This window comes from Prionailurus bengalensis, chromosome E3, assembly GCF_016509475.1.
Source record: "Prionailurus bengalensis isolate Pbe53 chromosome E3, Fcat_Pben_1.1_paternal_pri, whole genome shotgun sequence".
Lineage (NCBI taxonomy): Eukaryota > Metazoa > Chordata > Mammalia > Carnivora > Felidae > Prionailurus > Prionailurus bengalensis.
In genome coordinates, this window is record NC_057357.1 from 2,273,425 (window position 1) to 2,296,730 (window position 23,306).

The window sequence follows — 23,306 nt, forward strand, 5'->3', positions numbered from 1 at the left end:
GACCGACAGGGAACAGAGACGCAGCCCGTGCGCACATCCAGGCGGGACACTGTGCCCCAGCTGTGGTTCTGAGCGGTGCACATGCGGGACGGGCAGGCGGCAGACAAGGCGCTCCAGGCCGTGCCCCACGGCTCAGGCCACCGGCGGCCCGCCGTTCACGAGGCCCTGGAGGAGGACGGAATGAGCCACACGCACCCGCCACCGGCAAAGCTCCACCAGGGTGACCGCCGACCTGCCCAACCAGCCTCACCCCGGACGCCCTCCACGAACCCTCGCGAAGCCTCCTTTCCTAAAATGGCCGCACACTCCACTGCCCATGTGCGACAGCACTCTCACGCGGCCTCACACGCAGGGCACCCCTGGTCCAGGATGGGGGGCTGCTTTCCCACGGCACGGGTGACCCGGGGCCCCCCACAAAGAGGGGATGCTCTGCACCCGTGGCTCATGTTTTCCCTTTAGAACTCGTATCGCGTCTGGAGGTCCGTCCCTCGTGCCCCCCCACCCCCGTTTCGTCCACATCCAGCCTGTCTCTGGCAGCCACCAACCTGCTCCCCGTGTCCGAAGATTCGCTGTCGTGTCGCTCGGCCGTGTCCTCCAGGCCCGCCCGTGGTGTCACACACGGGCGGGGTTTCCTTCTCTCCCGTGGCTCAACGATAACCCGTCGGGCACCTACCTGGCGCCTCCTTCCCCCGCCCAGCGCTGACGGGCACCAGGGCCACGTGGCCATGAGCGATGCTGCGTCAGGGGGGTGCAGACGTCCGCGCCACGCACCGGATTCCCTTCCTCTGGGTGGGTGCCGGGCGGGGCGTGCTGGAGGGTGCGGCGGGCCCGGGTGGACGTGCCTCGGGAACTTCCACTCCGTCTCCTCCCTGTGACTCTGGTGAGCGCTGTCCCCGCGGAGCCCGTCTGGCGGGCACCCGGGTCCGCTTCGGTGCACGGCACCGCTGCTCGTCCCGGGGATGGGAAAATGGGGACGCAGAGGGACCGAGCGCCTTCTTCAAGGTCACAGGTTAAGGTCCCCTGCCCGTCACCCCGGAAAAGCCCGTGCTTCCCACATCACGGACCGCAGCCCGTCCTGGCCTCTCGCTCACAGCAAGTCAGGCGCAGACAGCCCACACAGCCCTGACGTGCCGAGGCAGCTGTGCCGTGGACGTGCCCTCCCGGCGGCTGTGCCTCCTGCCCCAGCTCCCTCTGCCCGCGTTCCTGCCCATCCCCCCGTCTTCCACGGAGCCAAATTCTGCAAGTGCCCCTCTCAAACCGAGCCCTCGGGCCGCGGCTCAGCGGCGGCTTCTGCTCCCACGAAAATCCCATCACGGTTGGCATGTGCGCGCGTGTCCCTCCTGCCCATCCGGCTAGACTACAGGCACTAGAAGGGCCGTGACCCAGAACCTGTGCAGGTGACCTGGTGGCACGCAGTACGTGCTGGGGAAGGGAGGGAGGAGGTGGGGGCACGAGAAGGCGGCTCCAAACCCCTGCCTGTAACCGTCCACGAGCACCGAGGCCACGGGACCGCGTCCTCGTCTCTGCCAGAGGCAGCCCAAGCTGCGGGGGTGGCCGCCTGCAGAGCCAGGATGACAGGGGTGGTACCCAGGGCCTGTGTGCAGAGCTTGGCTGAGCCTGACCTGGGAAGCCCTGGACCCAGGGCCCTGAGGGATGCCAAGGCTCTCGAGGGACACCATGGCATGGCAAGGAACATGCTGGAGAAGCCACAAAATGGCGGGCGCTTAGCAGCTGAAATACGACTTATCCCCTAAAACCTTCATAACCAGGTGGCCCCAGAGCCAAAGAGCCTCGGTTTTCATTAGAAACAATCTGGGCCATCGTGGCCTGACACTGGCCCACGCGGCCCACACGTGGCTGGGTCGGGCGCAGGCGGCAGGGGTTTTTGTCCAGCGAGCTGGACACCCCGTCCGTGCCTGGAGAGCGTGTGGGGACAGATGCAGGTTCTCTCCTCCCCGTCTTCTGAAACTTCAGCATTCACAGCAGCATTTAAATGACGCCGTCCCACAGAAAACCCTGATCCGCGCTCCAGCGGGCTCCGTCCAGCCGACATGGGAAGCTCTGCAGGCACAGGACGGTCAGAGAGAGCCCGCCCCACACACGAGGCCCAGTGCATTTCGGCCCCGGTGAGAGTTCTCAGTCCAAACCACGGGCCACAGACCCACCGGGATCTGGTCACTGAAAGAGGGGAAGGCCGCTCTGGCCCGTGGCCCAGGGAAGGGGTGACCCCGGGTCAGCGTGCAGCCCCGGCCGCCCCGCCCCTCACCGGGAGCGCTAGGTCGCCGGACGGCCGTCCAGAAGGGGACCCACACCTGGGCCCTCCAAGTCCCAGAGGGACCTCCGGGGTCTGGAGAAGTCTTTGCTGTGATTCAAGAACCCCGCGAGCATCACGGGACAGAGGCACAGCCTGACGAAGCCCCGACTCCGCAGGGAGGCGGACACCTTCTGAGGGGACCCCAGGCGGCCGCACACGAGCCCGACGGCCCGAGGAGCCGGACACTCCTCACCGCGGTTAAAACCGCCCTCGGGCTGGCAGCGATCTCGGGAAGCCTGGACGTGGTGCGGACGGGCTGGCGGCCGCCGGCCAGGGGAGCAGAGGCCGGGACGGCGGGCCCCCGCCCGGCCCCGTACCTTCGTCAGCAGCAGGACCCGCTTCTGGAGTCTCCGGGCCAGAGCCTCCTGTGTCTCCCGCCTCTTCCTCTCCTCCAGCAGCTGGCCGCTGGCCTGGCGGACCTCCTCCTGGAGCTGCTGCCGGACCTTCTCCAGCCCACGGGCGCTGCGGGGAAAGGAGACAGGGCAGAGCAGTGAGGCCTGGCCCGCAGGATGGCGCCCCCCGCCACGGCCCCCCGGGACCAGGACGAGCCCGTCACGTAGGTCCCAAAATAGAGCCGCACGTGCAACCGGCACGCTGCCATTTCCTTACTCGTGAATAGCTACTTAGAGCTTTTCAGGAGTTTCTGGATTTCAAAGAGACACCCAGGGTGATCCCAGAACACGGCAGGCAGCGGGGGGAGGGGGGGACTCAACCCCACACACAATGGGAAAAATTGTCAGCAGCGCAGCGCTCCGGGGAGACGGCACTTCTGAATGAGCTAAATTACCGGCAAGCACTTCCATCCGGATCACAGCAGCCAGATGTGCCGCGGGTGTGGGGGAGCCCCCGCCACCCGGAGGTGGGGCCCGCTCCCCCAGCGCTGCCCCGCCGGACGCCAGCGGGGCTCCGACAACGGCCGGGGTGCCCCGCAGCGGCTCCCCCTCCCCTCCCACAGGCCAGACCCCCGGCACGCGGACCTTGCCCGTGGGTCCCACCGGAGCCCCATGCAAGTCGTCCCTTCAGGGGGCAGATGACAGCAGGGGGGCCCAGGTCAGGGCTCCGGGCTCCTGACCACCCACAGGCTAACACCCGACTCCCTGGCCCAGCCCCGAAGCACCTTCAGAGCCCGGCCTGTGCCCCAAAACGCGCTCGGCCCCTCAGTCCTGCCCGGGGCCGCCCTCTGCTCCTGACCTGTTCCTAAACAGCAAACGGCAGCCGGCACCCAGCGCTCGTGGACAACCCGACTCCCGAGACCACGCACCCTCGCGATTCTGCACGCAGGGTGGCCGTCCCCGCGGCCTGACGGAGGGGACGATGACCAGGGGAGGGGCCGCGAGGGGAGGCGTCCCCGGACCCCGCAGGGCCGGGAGGTGCCTCTTCCGAAGGAAATGCAGAAACACGGTGTCTTCAGGATGTGCTGAGAGCTGACGCACGTGGCGCTCACGCAGGCGGCATGGTGAGCCGGGGCCACGCCGGGGAGGGCGCCCGTGGGCTCTCGTCACACCTGTACTCCCACCGCGTCCTTTCCGCTTTGACCCCACGACCTGAAGGAAACCTCACTTCCCGGGGACGGCGGTGGACGCTGTCTTCGGAGGCGGCGTGCGCCAAGCCCACTTCCCTCCCGCACTAGCGTGCGGTTTCTGCTCTCATCTCGTAGTTCAGTCTGAGCGTGCGCATGAGTCACAGAGGGAGCGGGTAGGAGGCTGGGCCGGCCCAGCGCGGGAACCCCCATCAGTAGCTCAAGGGTTCAAGGGAACAGTGACCGGCTGCACCTGACTCCTCTTGGTGCTCCGCAAAGACGTGAAATAAGACAAAAGACAGGTAAAAACAGTCATTTGAAACCGGCCCGTTAAGAGGCTATTTTCAGTTCTGATTCGACTTGACGCTGTGCATAGGCCAAGTTAATAATCAAGAACTGAGATCAACTCCAGATCCGCGGGACCCAGGTGGGAGCTCACGAGTGCCTTGAAACAGCGTTCTGACAACCGGCAACGTAACTACAAGACCGGCAGTGTCCCCTCGCTCATACACGCAAGGCCGAGCCGCCGTCCAGCCAAGCTCAGGGATAAGGAGCCACGGACAAGCCGCCCTGAGCACAGGCTTGGTGGGGACGGCCTTGGGGGAGTCTGAGAAGCCCCGGGTCCCCCTATGTAGGATCATGATGCCCACACATCCATGAGGGGGTCAAACCAGAAAGTTCCCCAGCAAGAGCGGGTAGCAGCCAAGAGGCAAGCCGGGGCACAGGACGCCCACGTCTTAGTCTGCTGGCTGCCAGCTCCGCGTGCTTAAATCCCCCCTTAAATCACAAGAGGGCTTCAGCCCCCAGTACCTGGTGGGGCCCACTGCCCAGTCCTGGATGTCACAGACACATCGCATCGGCCGAGAGGCAATGGGAAGGCAACGGGGCCCAGGCTGGCAGTCAGAAAGGGAACCTGGCCAGTCAGGTTCCCAGTCAGAAAGGGAACCTGCCTCAGGGGCACTGCGCGGCTCAGTCGGTTAGGCGTCCGACTTTGGCTCAGGTCATGATCTCACGGTTCATGGATTTGAGCCCTGAGTTGGGCTCTGTGCTGACAGCGTGGAGTCTGCTTCGGATCCTCTGTCCCCCCACCTCTCTCTGTCCCTTCCCAGCTCGCACTATCTAAAAAATAAATAAATACACATGAAAGAAAGAAAGAAAGAAAGAAAGAAAGAAAGAAAGAAAGAAAGAAAGAAAGAGAAAGCAGGCAAAAACAAAGAGAAACTGCCTGTCCCGATGGTGAAATGCCTTCCAGGGAACCAGGATGTTCCGGAAGGAACAGGGCAGAGGACACATGACCCTGCAGAGTCAGCACTGGGCGAGCAGCTGAGCGTATCCCCAGCCCTTGCCCTTGGCCAAGGGACTCGCTCCATACTCAGGGCTGCTGGCCTTGCAGGCTGCGTCCGTGCTCAGGCGTTTCGGACACGGAAGTACAAGTCACACTCATCTTCAGGGCATCACAGGGGGCGCACTCCACAGAGGTTTATCCAGGACCATCGGTAGCCCGGAGGCACCCGGCCGTTCTCAAACGCAGGGACCAGCATGAGCCCGACCTCACGGGGCTGTGCACCGATGGGGCACAGAAACCATGTGGCTCATGTCAACCGAGAGAATGTGGCATGAAAGGTCGTTGTCGCTGCCTGTCACACTGGAGCTGAGATGAGAAGAGAGAGCCCTGATGTCACGGAGCAGCCGCCGCGGGAAGCAGCGAGGGAAAAGGCGGGTGCTATCCAACCTACCAGGTCAGACGTGTGCAGGGTGCTGCTGGAGCGCCCCACCCCCGCAAAGGAGAGCGTGGGGCAAAGGGGCGGGAGTCCACACACACAACTCAGTCACCGCAACAGGCACGTGACGGTCAGGGAGCCAACACCCAGGTGTGTCACTGCCTCGCACGCAGGGCAGGGTTCGGGGGCCGAGGGCACAGCTCTGGGAGATGGGAAGTACAGACCCCCCTCCCCATGTAGGCGTCCATTCAGCAGGAAAGAAGGGGAGGGGAGGGGAGGGGAGGGGGGGAGGGGAGGGGAGGGGAGGGGAGGGGAGGGGAGGAGAGGAGAGGAGAGGGGAGAGGGGAGGAGAGGACGGGTTGGGGACAAGGAGTCAGGACGGACACACTTCTGCATATAAACTCCACGGAGACAGAGCAACGGTGAGCCACACACTCAAGGGGCCAGCCCTGGGGCGGGGATCCTGGCCTCGCAGGACAGAGGGCAAGGGATAGCGAGGCCCTCAGGCACCAAGAAGGGCCGGCCTCCCAGAGGAGCGCGCTTTCCTGACATTTCCACAAATCCTGGCCAAAGTTCCCCAAGTGAGTTGTTCAAGTCAGCGGCCGGCAGACTGCCCCGCCCCGCCCCCACCAGCAGAAAGGCAGAGAGGGACCCCACATGCGCAACGAGCCCGCGGCCCGACGCAAGACACTAGTGCCCGACGGCTGACCCTTCTCGTCGGGCTGTCCTCTCCGGTCCACCTCAGCCTTTCTTGGGAAGCAAAGGAGAATACTCATAAAACATTAAACCACTACCTTCCGAGCTGAAGTTGAACTCTGGGGTCACTGGCATTTCCGCGAGCCTCTGGGGGTTCAAAATGAAGTGCTTAGTGCTTGAAGGAGAAGTCGGCATGCCTATCGATCAATGCCTTCCCGAGCGGGCGTCTGCCGAGGGAGACGAGGTCTCAGCTTCTGAGAACCGTCTCCGTGTTGCGGCCCCTCCCGTCACCCTCACCTGAGGACGCCTACTTTCAAGGAACAGAGGACCCGGCTCGCTCTGAAGCGGTAGGAGACGTTTTAATGACCTTCTCGGAGACGACCTCGGATGCCGGCTCCGGCCCCACACGACCCCTGCAGCCGCGCCTCCGCGGCCGGTGCTCTCCCGGCCACGCGCCTCTGGGAAGGACCCGGACAGGGTGGTGGTGTCCATCCAGGAGGGACGACCATTCCCCATGCAGCGTCGCGCCCGTTGTGGGCCCAGGAACACGGGAGGGCGCGAACACGCCGACGGCCGTCGCCAGACCCAAGCTCAAAACAAACCTTTCACCAGCGCACTTGGACCGGCGTTCGCAGGCAGGCGCGTGATTACGTGCCCGAGAGCACGCAGTGCAGCGCCAGCTAGCCTGAGGGGGTGAACTAGGACGGCAGGCGCGCGCTGGTCTCTAGCAAGTACGCTTTTGTGCAAAGTTAAGAAAACGTTAACAAGATTTTAGTCACGATTTTGCAAAATCTCTAAAGCATCCTCTTCCTTCGAGCTCCAAGGAGTGCAGATCAAACCACTAACACATACGCTCTCTAAGCTTCTCCAGTTTACAGATCGTAAATTCGGGCCCTGAGTGGCTCACTGCACGAGGCCCCGTGCACCCCACGGGCCGCAGCTCGGGCCAAACCGCCATCCAGCAAGTGAGCCCGTTTTCTGTCTGGGGCATTCGGGCACCCATGCCGAGCCAGGATGGACGGGCACACACAGGCCTGGCCCCAGAGTGCACAGGGCCTGGCGGGGGCTGCAGACACACCAGGGGGAGGCGGCCAAGGTCTTGGTTCCACCGAGGCTCAGCAGGGAATGTTGAGAGGCCGAACATTCTAGAAGCTGGCTCATCCAGCAGAAGACAGGGACGGGCTGTGGAAAGGAGCACCGTGCACGTTCACGAATGCCCCCGCAGAACCGCCCCACAGGAGAGCGCCCCAAGCCCTGCGCACCCTGGGTGCAGCCGCGCCTGTGGGGACCTGGCAGGGGGCTGCGCGGCAGCTCGGGAGGGCGACGATGAACTCACAGAGGTGCACGGGTACCGGCTGCAGAAACTCTCCCAGAGGCAACCGTGGGCCACAGGCCTGGAAGCCAGCACAGAGCACCGCCCACTGCCGGCCCCAGCGCACTCGCCGGGGCGGGACGCTAACGGGGGCTTCCGAGAGAGACGCAGAGACGTGGCCCCGGAGTCCCCCGGCTGGAGAGATGCAGTAAGCCCGGTGTGACCCCATTCGGCATCTGACTGGTCGGGAGCTCCAAGCCTGACCTCCCGTTTTCCCACAGATAAGAAGGAAGCCACTGATCTCTGCCCTGCCTCACGGGCCACAGGGAATCCAATGAGACACGTGTGCGAAGTGCAAAGCAAGCGTGAGCTCCCCTGCCGTGTCCCTGCCTTCACAGGGGCGGGGGCACTCGGGCACACCTGCCCCCCGTGTCCAGCTGGGGCGGAGAAGCAGGGGTACGGCCTTACAGGTGCCTGGGAGACCTCCTCCGCAGACCCCTGGCTGAGACGCACACCACGTTACCCCACGTGGGACGAGAGGCAAGAGCAGAGGAGGTGGCAGCCAGGGTCTCTGCAGAAGTGGGAACTCCGGGACCCGTCTCCTGAGCGGACAGGCTAGCCGGCATGCCACGGGCCCAGCACGCACGCCTGGTCTTTGCCGGACCTCGAGAATCAGAGACGGAAGGGTGCTGCCACAGTCGGGCCCCCGCGCCCCTGGTGAGTGGGCAGGGGTCGCACAGCTGGGGCGTGGCGAGCCAGCAGGGCTCCTACTCAGACCCGGAGTCCCGTCTGCACGTGGGCGCCCTCCCACCACGCGGCCGTGGCCAGCCCTGACCGGCACAGCAAGGGCAGGACTTGGGGACGGAAATGCAACCACAGGCCCCAGCGGTCGTGCCATGTGCAGGGGAGAAGGCAGGGAGCAGACGACAGAGTCTGCCGGTCCTGCTCAGACTCACCGAGGGGGCTGCCTCGGCGAGGCGGCAGTGAGCCTCCGCCCGGCGCGCCTCAATGCCCGGGCCGGGCACGCACGCGGCTGGCTGTGTGTGCCATCAAATTCCTATCCTAAGTGTCTCCAAGCGTCATACACGTTTCTGTGAAAAATAAAAAGAAACCAAACAGCAGAAAGGAAACCAGAGAACAAAGAAAGCAGAGGCCATCACGGACCCGCTCAGAGGAGCCACGGACGAGCAGGCCAGGGGCTGCAGCCCAGCCTCCAGCCACTTCCCAGGGCGCCGCTCGCACGAGCCTGCCTCTCCTGGCGTCTCGTCCAGTCGAAGTCCCCAACCGAGCGAGCTTCCGTGTGTCCCACGTGGAGGCCACGCCGGGAACACTCGACTGACCCGGAGACGCGAGAAGGAAAATTGCCCTTGTGGTTTCACTTCGATCCCAACCACAGTGAACGAGGTGATGGAGCCCATCAGCTGCCGACGTGTAAACGCACAGGAAGGGCTGCCCCCGGTTCACGGGGGTGGGGAGGCCAAGCGAGGCGAGCTCCGCGTCCCTCAGGGCCAGGGTGCCAGGCACACGGCGGGACGAGCTCACCACCCACCCCAGTGCCCCGCCCCCTGGAGCTCCAGCTGGCAGGGCCACAGGCCCGAGGAGAACGATGGGGGACAGATAATTAGAACAAGCCGACGGTCGGGCAGCACGGGGCTGCGTGCCAAGTGCCACAGAGACGCCTGGCTCTGGCCTCTCCGGCCTGGGGAAGGTTTCCACGCGCGCGAGGTCACCCCGGCCCCGGCGTCCCCGAGGACGAGGGCCCGTGCACAGCGCCCGGAGACGCAGGAGTCCCACAGCGAGCAGGCCGGGGGGCCGGGCCTCATCCCTGCTCCTACCCCCGTGCTCCACACCTGCCTCTGGAAAATCAGGCTTTGTCACAACACAGCCACACCTGCTCATCCACGTGGTGTCTGTGGCCCAAACGGGCAGAGGGAGCCGTTCACTGACTGGCCCTCTGCAGACACCGGTGGCCACTCACTGCCCTGGATTTATGGTTTGGAAAGCACGAGGCTGTAGGTGAGCAGCGATGAAGGCCGCCCCCGAGGCGCTCCCCACCAGCGCAGCTGCTGGCCCTGCCGGCCCCAAGCTCCGTGCGTGCTGCGCTCCTTCCCGCAGAGACGACCCCCGGGGCATCCCCTCACTCATCACTGGGCACCCGCTCACTCGCTTCCACACCTTCCTGTAAGACCCCCAAACTCTCTCCTCCGAAAAGGACCCGAGCGGCTCCAGTCCAAAGCCACGGCCACCGTGCCCCGCCGTGTGACGGCGACCGCTCCAGATGTGTCCAGGGCAGCTCTGACGTCGGGCTACGTGGGCACGAGGTCCCACCTTCCCAGGGGCTCTGTGTGGCCCCGCCTCCCCGGGGACTGACGCTGGGGAAGGCAGGAAGCCTGGCGGGGGAGAGCGCGGCCACCCTGGGAGGGGCTCCCGCCGGCCTCCTCTGGGTCTGTGGGGGCCGGAGGCCAATAGAGGCCCAGCCGAGGCGGGACGGGAGGCGGCGGACGAGCCGGCAGACTCTCGCCCACCTCCCTCCCCGGCGTCGGCCAGCAGCCCCCCGGCAGCTCCGAAGCCGAGGCTCCCGACGAGCCGGCGATCGATAGCCACGCGCCCAGGAGCGGAGCGGCCGCCTTCCGGCTGGCCGGCAGTGCCTGATTAATAAAGCCCATCCTGCCCGTTTGCTTTCCCATCGATTTTGCTGTCCTCGACCCAAAGCACAAGTCAATACCCAGTTAGGTGTGGCACCCTAGGGGGGGAGGGGGGCCCGCTGTCTCCCCACCAGGCAGGAGCTTCCCCGTCAAGGATGAAGGGCCCCGGGGCCGCACGCGGGCACGCCCGGTGACACCCAGGTGCCCGAGACCGACAAGCTCTCTGAGGGCCGGCGCCCCACTAATAAACATCTCCGCATTTCCCGTGCCAAACAACAGAAACGAGAAGAGAAAACGAGCTTTTACAACATCATTACTTTCTCTTCTGCGATTTCTCCGCGGAGCCAAGACAGGGAAGCGTCTGCCCGGCTGTCTCCGTGTCAACACAGCAGCTCACTTGTTAATCTACCTCCTCCCCACCCCAGGCTCCAGGGCCCGGGGAGCTGACACTTGAGAAATGCCAGCTCTAAGCAGTTTATTTCCTCCTGAACTTTAACAACTAAGACAGAGATGACCTTTAGAAGGAAGGGCCAGTGCCTGTCGGACCCGTGGGAGCACGGCCCCGCCCCACCGCGGGAGGGGTGCTGGGCGGGGCGGAAGGGCCCCCAGGGCAGGCCGGCGTGGGGTCCCCAGGCGCGCCCGGACGACCACCCGCATCAGGGCTCCGGAGCGTGCCAGCACAGGACTGGGGGCCACGGAAGCCCGTCCTCGTTGGGGTCTTCAGACAGGAACCCACTCGCCGACACACAGTCCTTTCCAAACTTCCGGGTGATCACTGTGGGTCACCTTGCAGCCGGCCCGCCCCAGGCGGGTCTGAAGGAACGGTGCCGGCGAGGGCGGCGGGGTAACGGGGCAGTGTGCTGGGCACTCAGCCGTAATCCCGACACCGGACGAGACGACTTGAGAGCAAAAGTCTGGAAGTGTCTGAACAGAGCGTAGAAAAACAAAGGCCCGCTGCGATTACAAACACTTTTTCTTTTCTCAAATTCCAGCAGAACAGGAGCCAGGCCGACCATGAGGACGGACAGTCACCGCAGTTCTCGGGGCGGGGGCCGGGGGGGGGGAGGTTCGCCCACAACACCCAGAGGGCAGGGGCGACACCCGGGGAGCCCGTCGTCAGGGCACAGTAGAGAGGCCAGTCTCCAGGGTCACAGCGAGGGGCGCCCAGGGGTGGGGATGCTGCTGCTCACTCCTGCCGTGCAGTGGGCAGTTCACCTCACACCCCCACACCAGGCCACCGAGAGCGCCATCAGGGCAGGAAGGAAGGAGCCGGCAAACAGGGACCGAGGGCGTGACCTCGAGGAGGGGACCTGCCTGACGTGGCCCCGAGGTCCCGGCACGTGGTCTTGTCTCCCCCCGCACAGAGCCCACACCAGAAGCCCCAAACGCCCTGGCCAATGACCGGCCACACGCAGGGGGTCCCCACCCACCCCACTTCCACAGAAGGGGAGCGTCTTTCCAGCGAGCCTCACTCGCTTTCTCAGGCATTCACATTACAAAACCATCTGTTGAATAACTGACTCGCTTCTCATTGGGATAAAATTCACCGTTTTAACCACGTTAAACTGAACAATTCAGTGGTTTTCAGTATATTCACGACAGGGCCCAAACAGAACACGAATTCGAAAAGACTCTTTACCCCAAACAGAAGTCCCACTCCCCACAGCACCCACTAATCTCCTACGTGTGTGAGGATTCACCGGGTGTGGACGGTCCGCGTTCGGGGACCCCAACACGGCGGGGCCGTCTCTGCCTCTCCTGTCTCCACGTGAGCACCACGTGTCCGAGGTCCGTCCCGTCTGTCCGTACCAGGTGCGTCTGTGCCTCACCCCCGCGCGATGCCGCACCGACGGCTTACTGTGCTGTCTTCGGCCCACTCCCCGGCTTCCGTGAGCAGTAATGCTTAGCGTCTCCGATCCCCTGGGCACACACCTAGGGCGGCCACACTGGACGGACAGGACGCCACTTTCACCCCTCCGAGGACTCGGGCGACCGAGTCCCGCCACACGGCAGCATCTCGCTATGCCCTCTGTGCGGGCTCGGTTTCCCCACAGCCTCCACCAACGCTTGTTAGTGTTCGTTATTATTATTACTTTTTTACGTTAATACCACAAGGACCCTGCGTGCAACGGTACGTGACCGGTTTACTGTTACGAATGTTATACCGTCGTCTTCCTCGCCATCCCGGCGGGGGGAAGCGGGGCCTCACTGCTGTTTCAGTGCTCTTCACGGGACTGCTAGACGTTTGTACAGATGTCTACGTAAGTCCTTCGCCATTTGTTTTTGCGGCAAAATATACACGACATAAAATTTTAACCATTTCTAAGTGAACGGCTCAGGGGCACCGAGCACATTCACGCTACTGTGCAGCCGTTCTCACCATCTGTTTCCAGAAGGTTCTGTCTCTCCACACTGAGACTCTGTCCCCATTACACACGGACCCCTGGCCCCACTGTGCCCAAGGGTTTGATGACGTGACCCCCGGGACCTCATACTAACGGAATCACACGGTGTCTGCTCCTCCTGGTCTGGCTCATCCCACAGAGCATCCACCCCGTAGCCTGTACCAGAATTCTCTTCCTTTTCAAGGCTGAATGATATTCCCAAGTCCAGATGCAGCCCTTTATTTTAGTCCATCTACCTGCTGAAGGACGCGTGGGCCGCTTCCTGCCTCTACCTGCCCTGAACGCTGCTGCTCTGCTCCAGGCACACCGTCTTCCACGCCGCCCGCACCACATTATACCAACGGTTCCGGCCCCCGTACCTCCTTCGCCAACCCCTGCTGTTCTCTGGGTAACTGACCGCCGCTGTCCTCGCCTCCGTTCCCCTAGAGATTAGCGATGCACCTTCCCACGTCCCTTTGAGTCGTCTCTGCAGGAATGTCTATTCAGGCCCCTGTCCGTTTTCAAGCTCAGTTGCTCGTCTTTTGGGTGTTGAGCTGTGAGAATTCCTAACGCCTCCCGGGTGCCAGATCCTCACCAAACACACGATTTGCAAATATCTGCTCCCATTCTGAGCGCTGACTTTTCACTTCCTTAACAGCATCCTTTGATGCATTTACATTGTTAGTTTCAACAAAGCACTGTGTGCTTCTGGCATCTTCTTTAAGAAGCCCCTCCGGAGTTCAAGGTCACAAAGACTTAGGACAGTGATGCTTCTTCCAAGAGTTTACGGTTTCGGCTCCTGCATTCACAGCCGTGACCCGCCAGAACTGCCATCTGTGTGCGCGTGAAGTCTGAGCCCCGTGAGATGAGTTACGGAGGGATTCTTCCCCTTGTATGTTTGGGAACGCTTTGAGAAAGATCGGTGTGAGTTCCCTCTTGAAACGGAAGGCAGAATTCACCCGTGAGGCCACGTGGTTCCAGGACTTTCTCTGCTGGAAGTACTCTGGCTGCTGACTACGTCTATTTGTAGTTTCCACTCCTTTCCCGTCAGTTCTGGCACTTTGTGATCCTCTAGGACCTTGTCCGTTTCATCGAGTTTGAATAATGTGCTGGCGGACGACAGATACCTCACCGCATTCTCTCGTGGTCCCTTCCGGCTCCGTGAAGCCTGTAAGGATGTCCCCAACCCTCTCTCTCCTGGTTTTCCTGAGACTTCACACACGTGTGCTCCGGTGGTCCAGCTCAAAGTTTGTCCATTTTATTTTTCTTCTCAAATAAATAATGTTCTGTTGTTTTCTTCGGTTCTCTATTTATTTCATCCGTAATTTTATCACGTCCTTCCTTCTGCGGGCTATGGGTTTTCTCCCTCGGAGCACTGTTCGTGCTGCCTCCTGGCCGCGCTCTGCACCACGTGTGTGCCCAGTTAACCACATGGCTGTTCTCGTTTCCCGTGTCTCTTCTTCCACTCACGGGTATCAATGTGTGGTTTGCTGTCCACCCGTTTGTGACTTTTCTAAATTCCCCCGTCAATGACTTCTAATATCCATTCCACTGCGGTAGGAGAACATACTCTGTGAGACTCTGACCCTCTTAAATGAGACGCACTTGGTGACGTAACTTGTGATCCGCCCCACAGACACCGGTGAGGAGCGTCAGAGACGCCTCCGTGCCTCAATTTCCCGACCTACCAACAGGGCAGCAATCCCCACCTCAAGCCTCTTACACAAATCTGAGGAGAGGAAGCATTCGAGGGGAGTCTCAGGGGCAGCGGTGGGCACTCAGAAGAGCCCACAAGGCACCAGTAAGGAGTCTGTCCTCACACGCATGTGGCTCGTCACTGAGAGATACTCCCCAGACTGATGCCAGGGTGACACCGTGATCTGCCAGAGAGGTCGGACAGAACCTCACTGGCGGGGGCGCGAAAGACGCAGGAGGCCAGGCAGGAGCCCGCGCTCGTGTGCTCACGTGCCCACGGACAGCGGGCAGGGCTCCCGCGCTTCTGGGACCAGAGTGCGGGTGCCATCCTCGCTCGCCCCGTGTCCCACAGACCCTGACTGGGGGCCCCGTGGGGAAGGCTCCCTCCCGAGGAGCCCCCCTCCTGCATACACACCACCGGTGCCTTTCAGATGAGAGGGGCTCAGCAATCCCAAGGGCACGGGCGCCCAGCGAGCAAGCGGAGGAAGCAGGCCGGCAACAAAGAGAAGTGCTTTCCTTTACACAATTCCTTCACAGGAAACGGATCTCAAAGTGGCCATCTGCCTACTAGATTAGCATCCCAAAGCCACACAAGCACACAAGGAGGAGCGGCTGAGCCGAACTTCTTGAGGTAGAGAGGTCCCATTCACATGATAATAGCGGGAAGTGCTCAAGAAGCAGTTTGGGGAAGAAGCGCCCACCACAGCAGCAGCGCAAGGCAGGGGCCAAGCCACAGGGCAAGGACTGTGGGTGCCGGACCGCACCCTCCCCTCTCGGGCCCTCCTCCGGGGCCCGCCCAGGCCAGTCACTGAGGACAGAAGGTGGGGGCACCCTCGCCCGGTGACCACCTGCCTGGGGGGGACGGGGAAGTGACCTGCCGCAGCCTCGCGTCCAGGGCCTCTCCCTTCCCCGTGGGCCCTGCAGCTCTCCCCTCAGAGCCGCGTCCCAGGAAGGACTCTGACCAGCCCGGCCCTAGCCCAGCCCCGGCCCGGCGGAGCGAGACCCACATCCCCACGGCACCTCGGCAGGCCATGCGGCGGGTCCCCCCCTCCACCCCCGCCAGCCGGGGAGCTGCGGGAAGGGCAAGGTCGTGCGAGGCCCCCAATGCCTCGGAGGCGGCCTGCAAGACGTTCTGAAGGAATGAAGGGCAGACGTGGAGGCCAGGGCGCTCCGGGGCTGGGAGATGGAGGTGGGGGGGGGGGGGGGGCACGCGCCCGCCCCGCGTCCGCCCGCACGGGCCCAGGAAGCGCCAGGGCCAACACAGCTGCAGAGGAGCTGCCAGGCCCACAGCCCTCAGCACCGCAGTGTGGAACAGCCCGGAAAGGAGGAACAGCACCTGGAACACCACGCTGGAGGCAAAGGGTGGCGTCGGCTCTCTGGGGCCCGGGTGAGCGCTCCTCCGCCTCGTGCGCGTGCCCGGGTGAGCCAGCGCCTCCGTCGTGTCCAGTTCGCCGCAGGTGCACCACCCTGGATCCATCGGGAACGGCCCCAGGAGAAGGGAGTGGCTCTGGGGGACACCCTCCACTCGGCTTCCCGGTCCTGCCACGCCGGCAGGTGCCACAACAGCACCTGCCCCTGTTGCCCTCAGCGGCAGACGGATGGCCTGGCAGGGTGAGCAGACCAGAGGCAAAGGCATGTCCCTACATAACGGCCCCACGTGATGGGCCCCCACGTGATGGGCCCCACGTGACGGCGCCTTCGTGACGGCCTCCAAGGAAAAGAAATAAAGGAGCCTGCACCTCTCAAGACTGCCCACCACCACGGGGAGACACGGGGCCACCGTGGTCCCCGGGCAGAGGCCGGCAGCTCTCTGGCCAGGGCCACCCCGGTCGCTCGCATGGGGACCAGGGGGTGCCGGGCACCAAGTGGCCGAGAGACACAGAGGGAGGGGAGGAGGGCTCCACCGTAGTTCGGCAGAGCCTTCAAGGACGGGCTCGGCGGGCAGAGGTGGGGAAGACGGGGGAGGAGTGCAGCACGGCCTGAGAACGCCGTGCCTGTCAGGACGGAGCCAGATAGCTAAGCCGTGTCCTTGGTACAAACACACAACTGTCAGGAAAGGGTATTCTGTTCAGAAGTGAGCGTGTATTTTCAAGCCACTACGGTGAAGAGGAAGGTGACCACGACGGTGAGGACGGCGGCGACTGTCGGTGCCAGTACCGCACTGGCTGATGCGTAGCCGAGGGCTCCCGCGGGCTCCCGGCGGTCCCGGCAGGGAGGCGCCAGCAGCTGCCCCATAGGAAAATAAAGACAACGAGCCTGGGAAGGCTACGACTCGGACTCCGAATGGAGCAGAACCAAGACGGGCAATCAGGCGTGTCTGCGCCAACGCCCCCCGTCTCCCAGGCACGGTTCTGAGCAGGGAGTGGGGTTCCCGGGTCACGGGTTGGCTAGGACTGTCACGGTGTTGTACCGGATGGGAAAGGTTAGATGACGTAACGAAAGAAAACACCCCAATTTTTTTTTTTTAATGTTTTTTTTCAACGTTTATTTATTTTTGGGACAGAGAGAGACAGAGCATGAATGGGCGAGGGGCAGAGAGAGAGGGAGACACAGAATCGGAAACAGGCTCCAGGCTCCGAGCCATCAGCCCAGAGCCCGATGCGGGGCTCGAACTCCCGGACCGCGAGATCGTGAGATCGTGACCTGGCTGAAGTCGGACGCTCAACCGACTGCGCCACCCAGGCGCCCCGAAAACACCCCAATTAAAGCAACAAAAAAAGATGAAAGGAACAGTACAAAATCCATTTGAAGATAATCTTGTTTTTATATTTTATTTTACTTATTTTAAGAGAGAGGGCACGAGCAGGCAAGGAGCAGAGAGAGGGAGAGACAGAGAGAATCCCAAGCAGCTTGAACTCACGAACCCTGAGATCATGACCTGAGCAGAAATCAATGGCCAGATACTCAACTGACTGAGCCACCCAGGCGCCCCCGTTCAGAGATAACTTTAGGAGCGCCTGGGTGGCTCAGCCAGTTAAGCATTTGCCTTAGGCTCAGGTCGTGATCTCAAGGCTCAGAGCCCCGTGTCGGGCTCTGTGTGACAGCTCAGAGCCTGGAGCCTGCTTCAGATTCTGTCTCTCCCTCTGTGTGCTGCTCCCTCTCCCCTCCTTGTGCTCTGTCTCTGTCTCTCTCTCTCAAAAATAAACATTTAAAAAAATTAAAAAAAAAAACAAAGATAACCTTAAACATTAAGCAATTCTAAAGAAAACAAACCAACAGGCACGGTCTAGGACACAACATCGAAGAATCACCATCATTAAGAGATCGACTTCCCTGAATCAGCCCATATTTAAGGCAATACCAATTAAAACTCCATTTATGTGAAACGAGACAAACCAAACTTGAAGTTCACGGGAAGATATGAATAAGGGACCGCCCACCCGGCATGCAGACGCCACACGCGGCCACAGAAACTACAGCCAGGCCGCGCCATCCTCGTCAAAACAAGGACACGGGACTGAAAAGTCCAAATGGAGAGACCAGGATTGAGGAGAGGCTGGTTGTCCGCCGTTGTTCGGACAACTGGGAAGGGCTCTGGAGCGCGGTGCTCTGACCACAGGGCGGCCTTGAGGGTCAGAGGTTGCAGACGTAGGACAGAACCATGGAAGGAGACTGGAGGAAAACAGAATGTCCTTTCCACATTCGTTCAAACACAAAAACAAAACAGAAGCACTGAAAGAAAAGGCTGATGTACTCAACTAGGTAACAATTAAAAATTAATGTCTGCAGAAAATTTTCATAAGCAAATAGAGGGAAAATGTCAAACTGGGAAACCATATTTCCAGACAAAGGGCTGATTTCCTCAAGCTATTAAAAGCTCCTTTAAAAATTAATTTTTAAAAAGACAGAAACACGGATAAAGGTTGTGAGCAAATAGGGAGAAAAGTACGTAAGTCACATCTACGCGGAGGGCACTTCACGCAGGAAGGCCGATCGGCCAGCAAGCGCGTGAGACGGTGCCTGTTGTCAGGAAGGCGCACGCGAGCACCGGAGGGCAAGGGGGGGGGGGGGGGCTGGCGAGGAGGGGGCACGCGAGGGGCAAGCCGGCAGCTTCTCAAGCACGGTTCACGCCCGATCACTCCCCCGTCCTGTTCCGAGGGCGCGCTCGCCCACACCTGCACGGAAACGCCGCCCGCGGACCAAGGGAAGAGGGACGAGCACGCCGTGGCGGAGTCCCACCAGAACTGCACTGGGCGGTAAGGGGGGGACCCCTGCGGTGGGGCGGGCACTGACGAGGCGGGTGGGCGGGGAACCCCACCTTCGCGTCACGCGTGTGCTCGGAGGAACAGGCCAGGCTGCGGGACGGGCGCGGCATCTTACCGCGTGTCAATGACACCTCGAGAAAGCGCCACTGAAGATCCACGGCGACAAGCACGTTCGCCTAATGTCAGCAGCACGTCTGACTGCTCTGGCCAGGCCACGAGACGCGGACGCACTCCTAACACAGGACCGCCCCCCCACGCCCACCGGAGCCCTGTGGGGGTCACACTCCCACCCGGGAGGGCGGGCCCTGCCCCGTGGGGCTGCATCCGGCCGGGACCCCTGACGGGGAGGAAGGGAGGCCCCCGACACGCACCAAACCCAAAGGCAAGAGGAAGGGAGGTCAGGAAAGGGAAAGGGTCAGAAGCGGTACCGACACCGCGGCGCCTGGGTCACAGCCTCAGAATGAACACAGTCCCGGTCACGGTGCGAGTAGAGACAAGGGCCGCCAGACGAACCGCCCGGTCAGTGACCGAGGGCAGGACGAAGACAGGCCAGGAGATGGCTAGAGACAAACGCACACGGCGGCCGGCACCATCAACCCCTCCCCCCGAGGGGCCCCCCACAACCCTCAGCTGCCCTCAGGACAAAAGCGAAGTGGGCCAGGAACGGACAGCCCGGAGTCAAGGCAGGGAGCGGCCGGGACGCTGAGGTCACGGGCGAGCTAGAGCACGGGGCGGGAGACGAAACCAGACCACCAGAGTCTGAGACGAGTGGGGCCACGACGGTGGCCGTGCACCCGGAAACCAGACTTCCAGGTTCACCCCGGCCCTCCCTCTCCATGCCTACGGGTGGGGCGGGGGCGGCGCAAGGCGCCTTCAGGAGCTGGCACAGTGCGTGCCGGGGCCGTGTGTCTCAGCCCACAGCACCGGGCACAGGCGACCAGCCAGGCACGGGCACCCGAGCGCCAGCCGCCAAAAGCCACCCACTCGAGTCCCTCCTGCGCGGACCACAGGGCGCCGTCCCACAGCCTGGAACAGGTCCAAGTGCAGGGCCAGACGATTCCGCCCATCGAGGAGAAGGGTCTGTGGAAACGCTGTGACCGCGAGGCACAAACGAGCCGATCCGGAACAGGAAGCCGGCCGCCGGGGCGGGGACGCTGCGGACGCCCAGCAAGGGTGGGGAGCATGGCCACGCTGACGGCGTCGTCCCTGTTGCCGTGTGCACGTGAGCCTCTGACGGTACGGACACCGGCCGAGGTTCCGCGGCGCGTGGGGAACGGAGAAGGACTGCGGCTCCCGCCAGCCTCCCGCCGCGGCCGCAACAAACCGCGATTCCCGTGTGCCAAAACAGCGCAAACGGATTATGGGACGGGAAAACGTGCGTGCTTCGTCAACAGCAATCCACTTCTGAGACCTTCTCCCAAGGAAATGATCAGCAATGTAAACAAAGATTTGGGGATGTGTGTATCGGGCAGGGTGTCATTCAGAAAAACGGAAAAAGAGGGGCGCCTGGGTGGCGCAGTTGGTTAAGCGTCCGACTTCAGCCAGGTCACGATCTCGCGGTCCGTGAGTTCGAGCCCCGCGTCGGGCTCTGGGCGGATGGCTCGGAGCCTGGAGCCTGTTTCCGATTCTGTGTCTCCCTCTCTCTCTGCCCCTCCCCCGTTCATGCTCTGTCCGTCCCCCAAAAAATAAATAAAAACGTTGAAAAAAAAATTGAAAAAAAAATTTTAAAAAAAACGGAGAAAGAAAAAAAGGATCTACCGTAAGTTTGGCTGAGAAAGAGTGTTAACAAAGAAAGTCATTTACAGCCAAGAGTCAGGTTTTAAAAGACTACGTAACATGGAAAGTACTCACGTGAGGTTAAACGAAAGAAAAGGACCCAAACCAAACGGCACACGAAAGGACATCTTCCTAAACACGACATCAGGGAAACACCCACCGTACACGCACGCCAGAAGAATCTAAGCCAGCGGCACGGCCACACTGGTTTTACTGATGGGAGGATTGTGGGAAACCTTCATTCTCAGCTGTTCTCATTTTGTCGTGCTTTGTTTTTGTCAAATGTTGTAAATGACAATGTATTCCTTCTGTGATCAGAATCAAAAAAAGTTATTCAAGCAAAGTGCTGACATCGCTCTGGCCCGCCTCCTTCCTTCCAGGTGTGCAAACCTAACTCCCAGCATGTGGCAGATCGGCAACCAGCGGAAGAAATCGGCCCAGGGCCAGCCCCTCCGCCCCCTGCACGTCCACAACCAAGGGCACGGGCACCAGAAGACAGAGACGCTGGGCGCTGGCCAAAGGAAACCAGAATGAGGTAGCCAAGGAAAGCTCAGGAATGCTGAGCGGGTCTGCGGGTCCAGGGGGCTAGGGGTGGGCCCCCCAAGAAGAGCGCAGTCAGCTGGGAAGGGACAGAAATGTCAGGCCGTCCCAGGGACGAGAAAACGAGCGGAGAGGCGAGCGGCACACCCACCCTGCAGCCGGGCAGGTCCCACTGGGTGCCGTCTGGCACCTGCCCGACTGACCTCCCGGGAACCGGGACCCTGCTCGGTCCCTGCAGCCTGCAGACCGCGGAGTCGACGCCCCTCGGCCCTCCTCATCCAGCGGAAACGTCCGGCACCAGGGGCGAGGACCACTCTTCCCGCCTTCACCGTGGGGCTGACACCGCCCACGGCTGGCACCCCCACGTCTGCCGCACCCCTGCAGCAGCATGGATGAGTACCGCTGGGCGGGGCATGCGGCCTCGCTGCCTGGTGCCCCCCCACCCATCCGGTGCAGTTGTACCACGTGCCCACCAACCTCGGGCTTGGCCACTGCATCCTGCTTCGTATTCTGCTGAGGAAACGGGGGCAGCCACGTCTTCCCTCCCCTGCGCCCACTCTCTGCATCACTTCCTGCCGGCCACATCCCCACCAGGACAGACCCCGATGCCACCGCCTGTCGGCAGGGACACGCTCAGTTCCAGCACGGCCCCTCGCCAGGCCGTCCCTCTCTACACGCATCCACAAACAAGCCGGTGCACCCCGCGGGCACCGCGTCGACTGGCCCCCTCCCGATGCAGAGACCACGCAGGCCGCCTGGCTCCGCTCTGCCCACGCTCTCACAGGCTTCCCCCGCGGCCCCACAGAACCCGCTGCTGTCCCGGCCACCACGAACTCCACACTGCGAACTTCCAAATGGTCGTCTTACCTGGTCGACCTGTGGCAGCCACTCACTGGTCACCCCTGCTCTGTGACACGCCCTCGTCCACGGTTTCCAGAATCCCCCACAGTCCAGCCTCTTTCACGTGTCTGTCCTCCTCCCAGCCTCTTCCTCCTCTGTCTATGCTCGTCAGAAGGAAACGGGTGGACGGAAAAACTAAGCAACTCAGGGAGCAGCCCCATACGCGTACAGCCAACGTGTATAGATGATGACAACAGTCCAGCAGGGAACAATGACCAGGTCAACCGACTGCCCGCCTGGAAACCGGGCCACATGCCTCAGGAGGACAGCAGACCCAAATGTGAAAGGCAACATTATACAGCTTTTTCCAATACACACAGAACATTTTTCTAAGCAGCCAAAGGTTTCTTTACAAGACACAAGAAGATGTCACGGCACAGGAAAAACCTGATGAACGGGGCTTGATGAGGACATGTGTGTGCCACGTGTAAACACACGCAGGGGATCTGAGCTCCTGTGGGTCCCTAAGTATACAGCGAACGACACGAAAGAGAAGCGGGCACAAGGACACAGTGGTGCCTGCCGCCGGGACGGTGGGGAGACAGGAAGCAAGTGGGGCCCCCAAACAACAGCACAGGGACCACAGACTGATGCCACGGCTCAGTCACCCCCCAGCCCCGAGCACGGCACCCTCACCAGCACACCCAAGCTGAGAACCCCCAAACGCCCGCCAAAGGCAGAGCGGTTTAAAACCCAGGGACCATCACGGAGCGGTGACAACAGGCATGTCGGACACGTACACGTTCCATGCGTGACTCTCACGCTGCACATCAGTGCAGGACCACACACATGCCTATCCATGCAACCCCGCCTGCATAATGCTGAAAACAGGCAAGACCCGTCTCCAGTGCCGGAAGCCAGGCTGGCGATTTCCAGAAACAGGACAGAGGACTGGAAAGGGCAGGAGATGGCTTTGGGGACCAGAGACCTCCTGCCTTTTTTTTTTTAATGTTTGTTTATTTTTGATGGAGGGGGGGTGGAGGGGAGGAAGGGAGACACAGAATCGGAAGCAGGCTCCAGGCTCTGATCTGTCAGCACAGAGCCCAACGCGGGGCTTGAACCCACAAACAAGGAGATCGTGACCTGAGCCGAAGTGACGCCCAGCCGACTGAGCCGCCAGGCACAGTGACGTCCTGCTGGGAGCTCGTTACACTGCTCACCGATAATGTGTGCGTTTCTTAAACACGCTACGGTTTTTTTTTTTAAGTTAGGAAAACAAAGTTAATGCCTCAAAGTGGAAAATCATTTAAAAAAATTATTTTTTTTTTCTTAAAAGAGAACTGTTTTGTACCTCTCCTACGTGCGCCCCTCCTTCAACTGCAGGGTGCGCGGGTCCACGCGCCGCCGGAGACAGACGGGGATCAGCTGCAGCCCGAGGCCGCCCTCCCTTGCAGAAGCAAAGACAACATGATGATGACTGACGGGGGAGATGTGGACAGCACTGGTCGTCGCCACAAAAACCAGACGGAACGGACGAAGGGCCGGGAGGCCTGGCAGGGCGAGGACGCGGGTTCCAGGGCACCACCGTCAAGCCTGCCTGAACGGTACGCGAGGATGCGCACACGCACCCAGGCCGGGCCGGCGTGGCCAGGACGTTAC

At 61.8% G+C, this 23,306-nt stretch overlaps 1 protein-coding gene across 2 annotated transcripts in view; it reads right to left on the reverse strand.

Moving 5' to 3' along the window:
* MAD1L1 (mitotic arrest deficient 1 like 1) overlaps positions 1 to 23,306 on the reverse strand; it is a 318,039-nt gene that overhangs the window by 192,124 nt on the left and 102,609 nt on the right. Inside the window, exons 1-2 of one of the 2 annotated variants that reach the window (XM_043559541.1) lie at positions 8,519 to 15,129; positions 2,632 to 2,776 (exon numbers count right to left, since the gene is read on the reverse strand). Coding sequence is in view for 1 of the 2 variants with exons in the window: in XM_043559540.1 (XP_043415475.1) it covers positions 2,632 to 2,776 (145 nt within the window). In the remaining variant the exon portion in view is untranslated. Of the gene's footprint in view, positions 1 to 2,631; positions 2,777 to 8,518; positions 15,130 to 23,306 lie in introns of those variants that run through there. The other variant, XM_043559540.1, reaches the window with a different exon arrangement.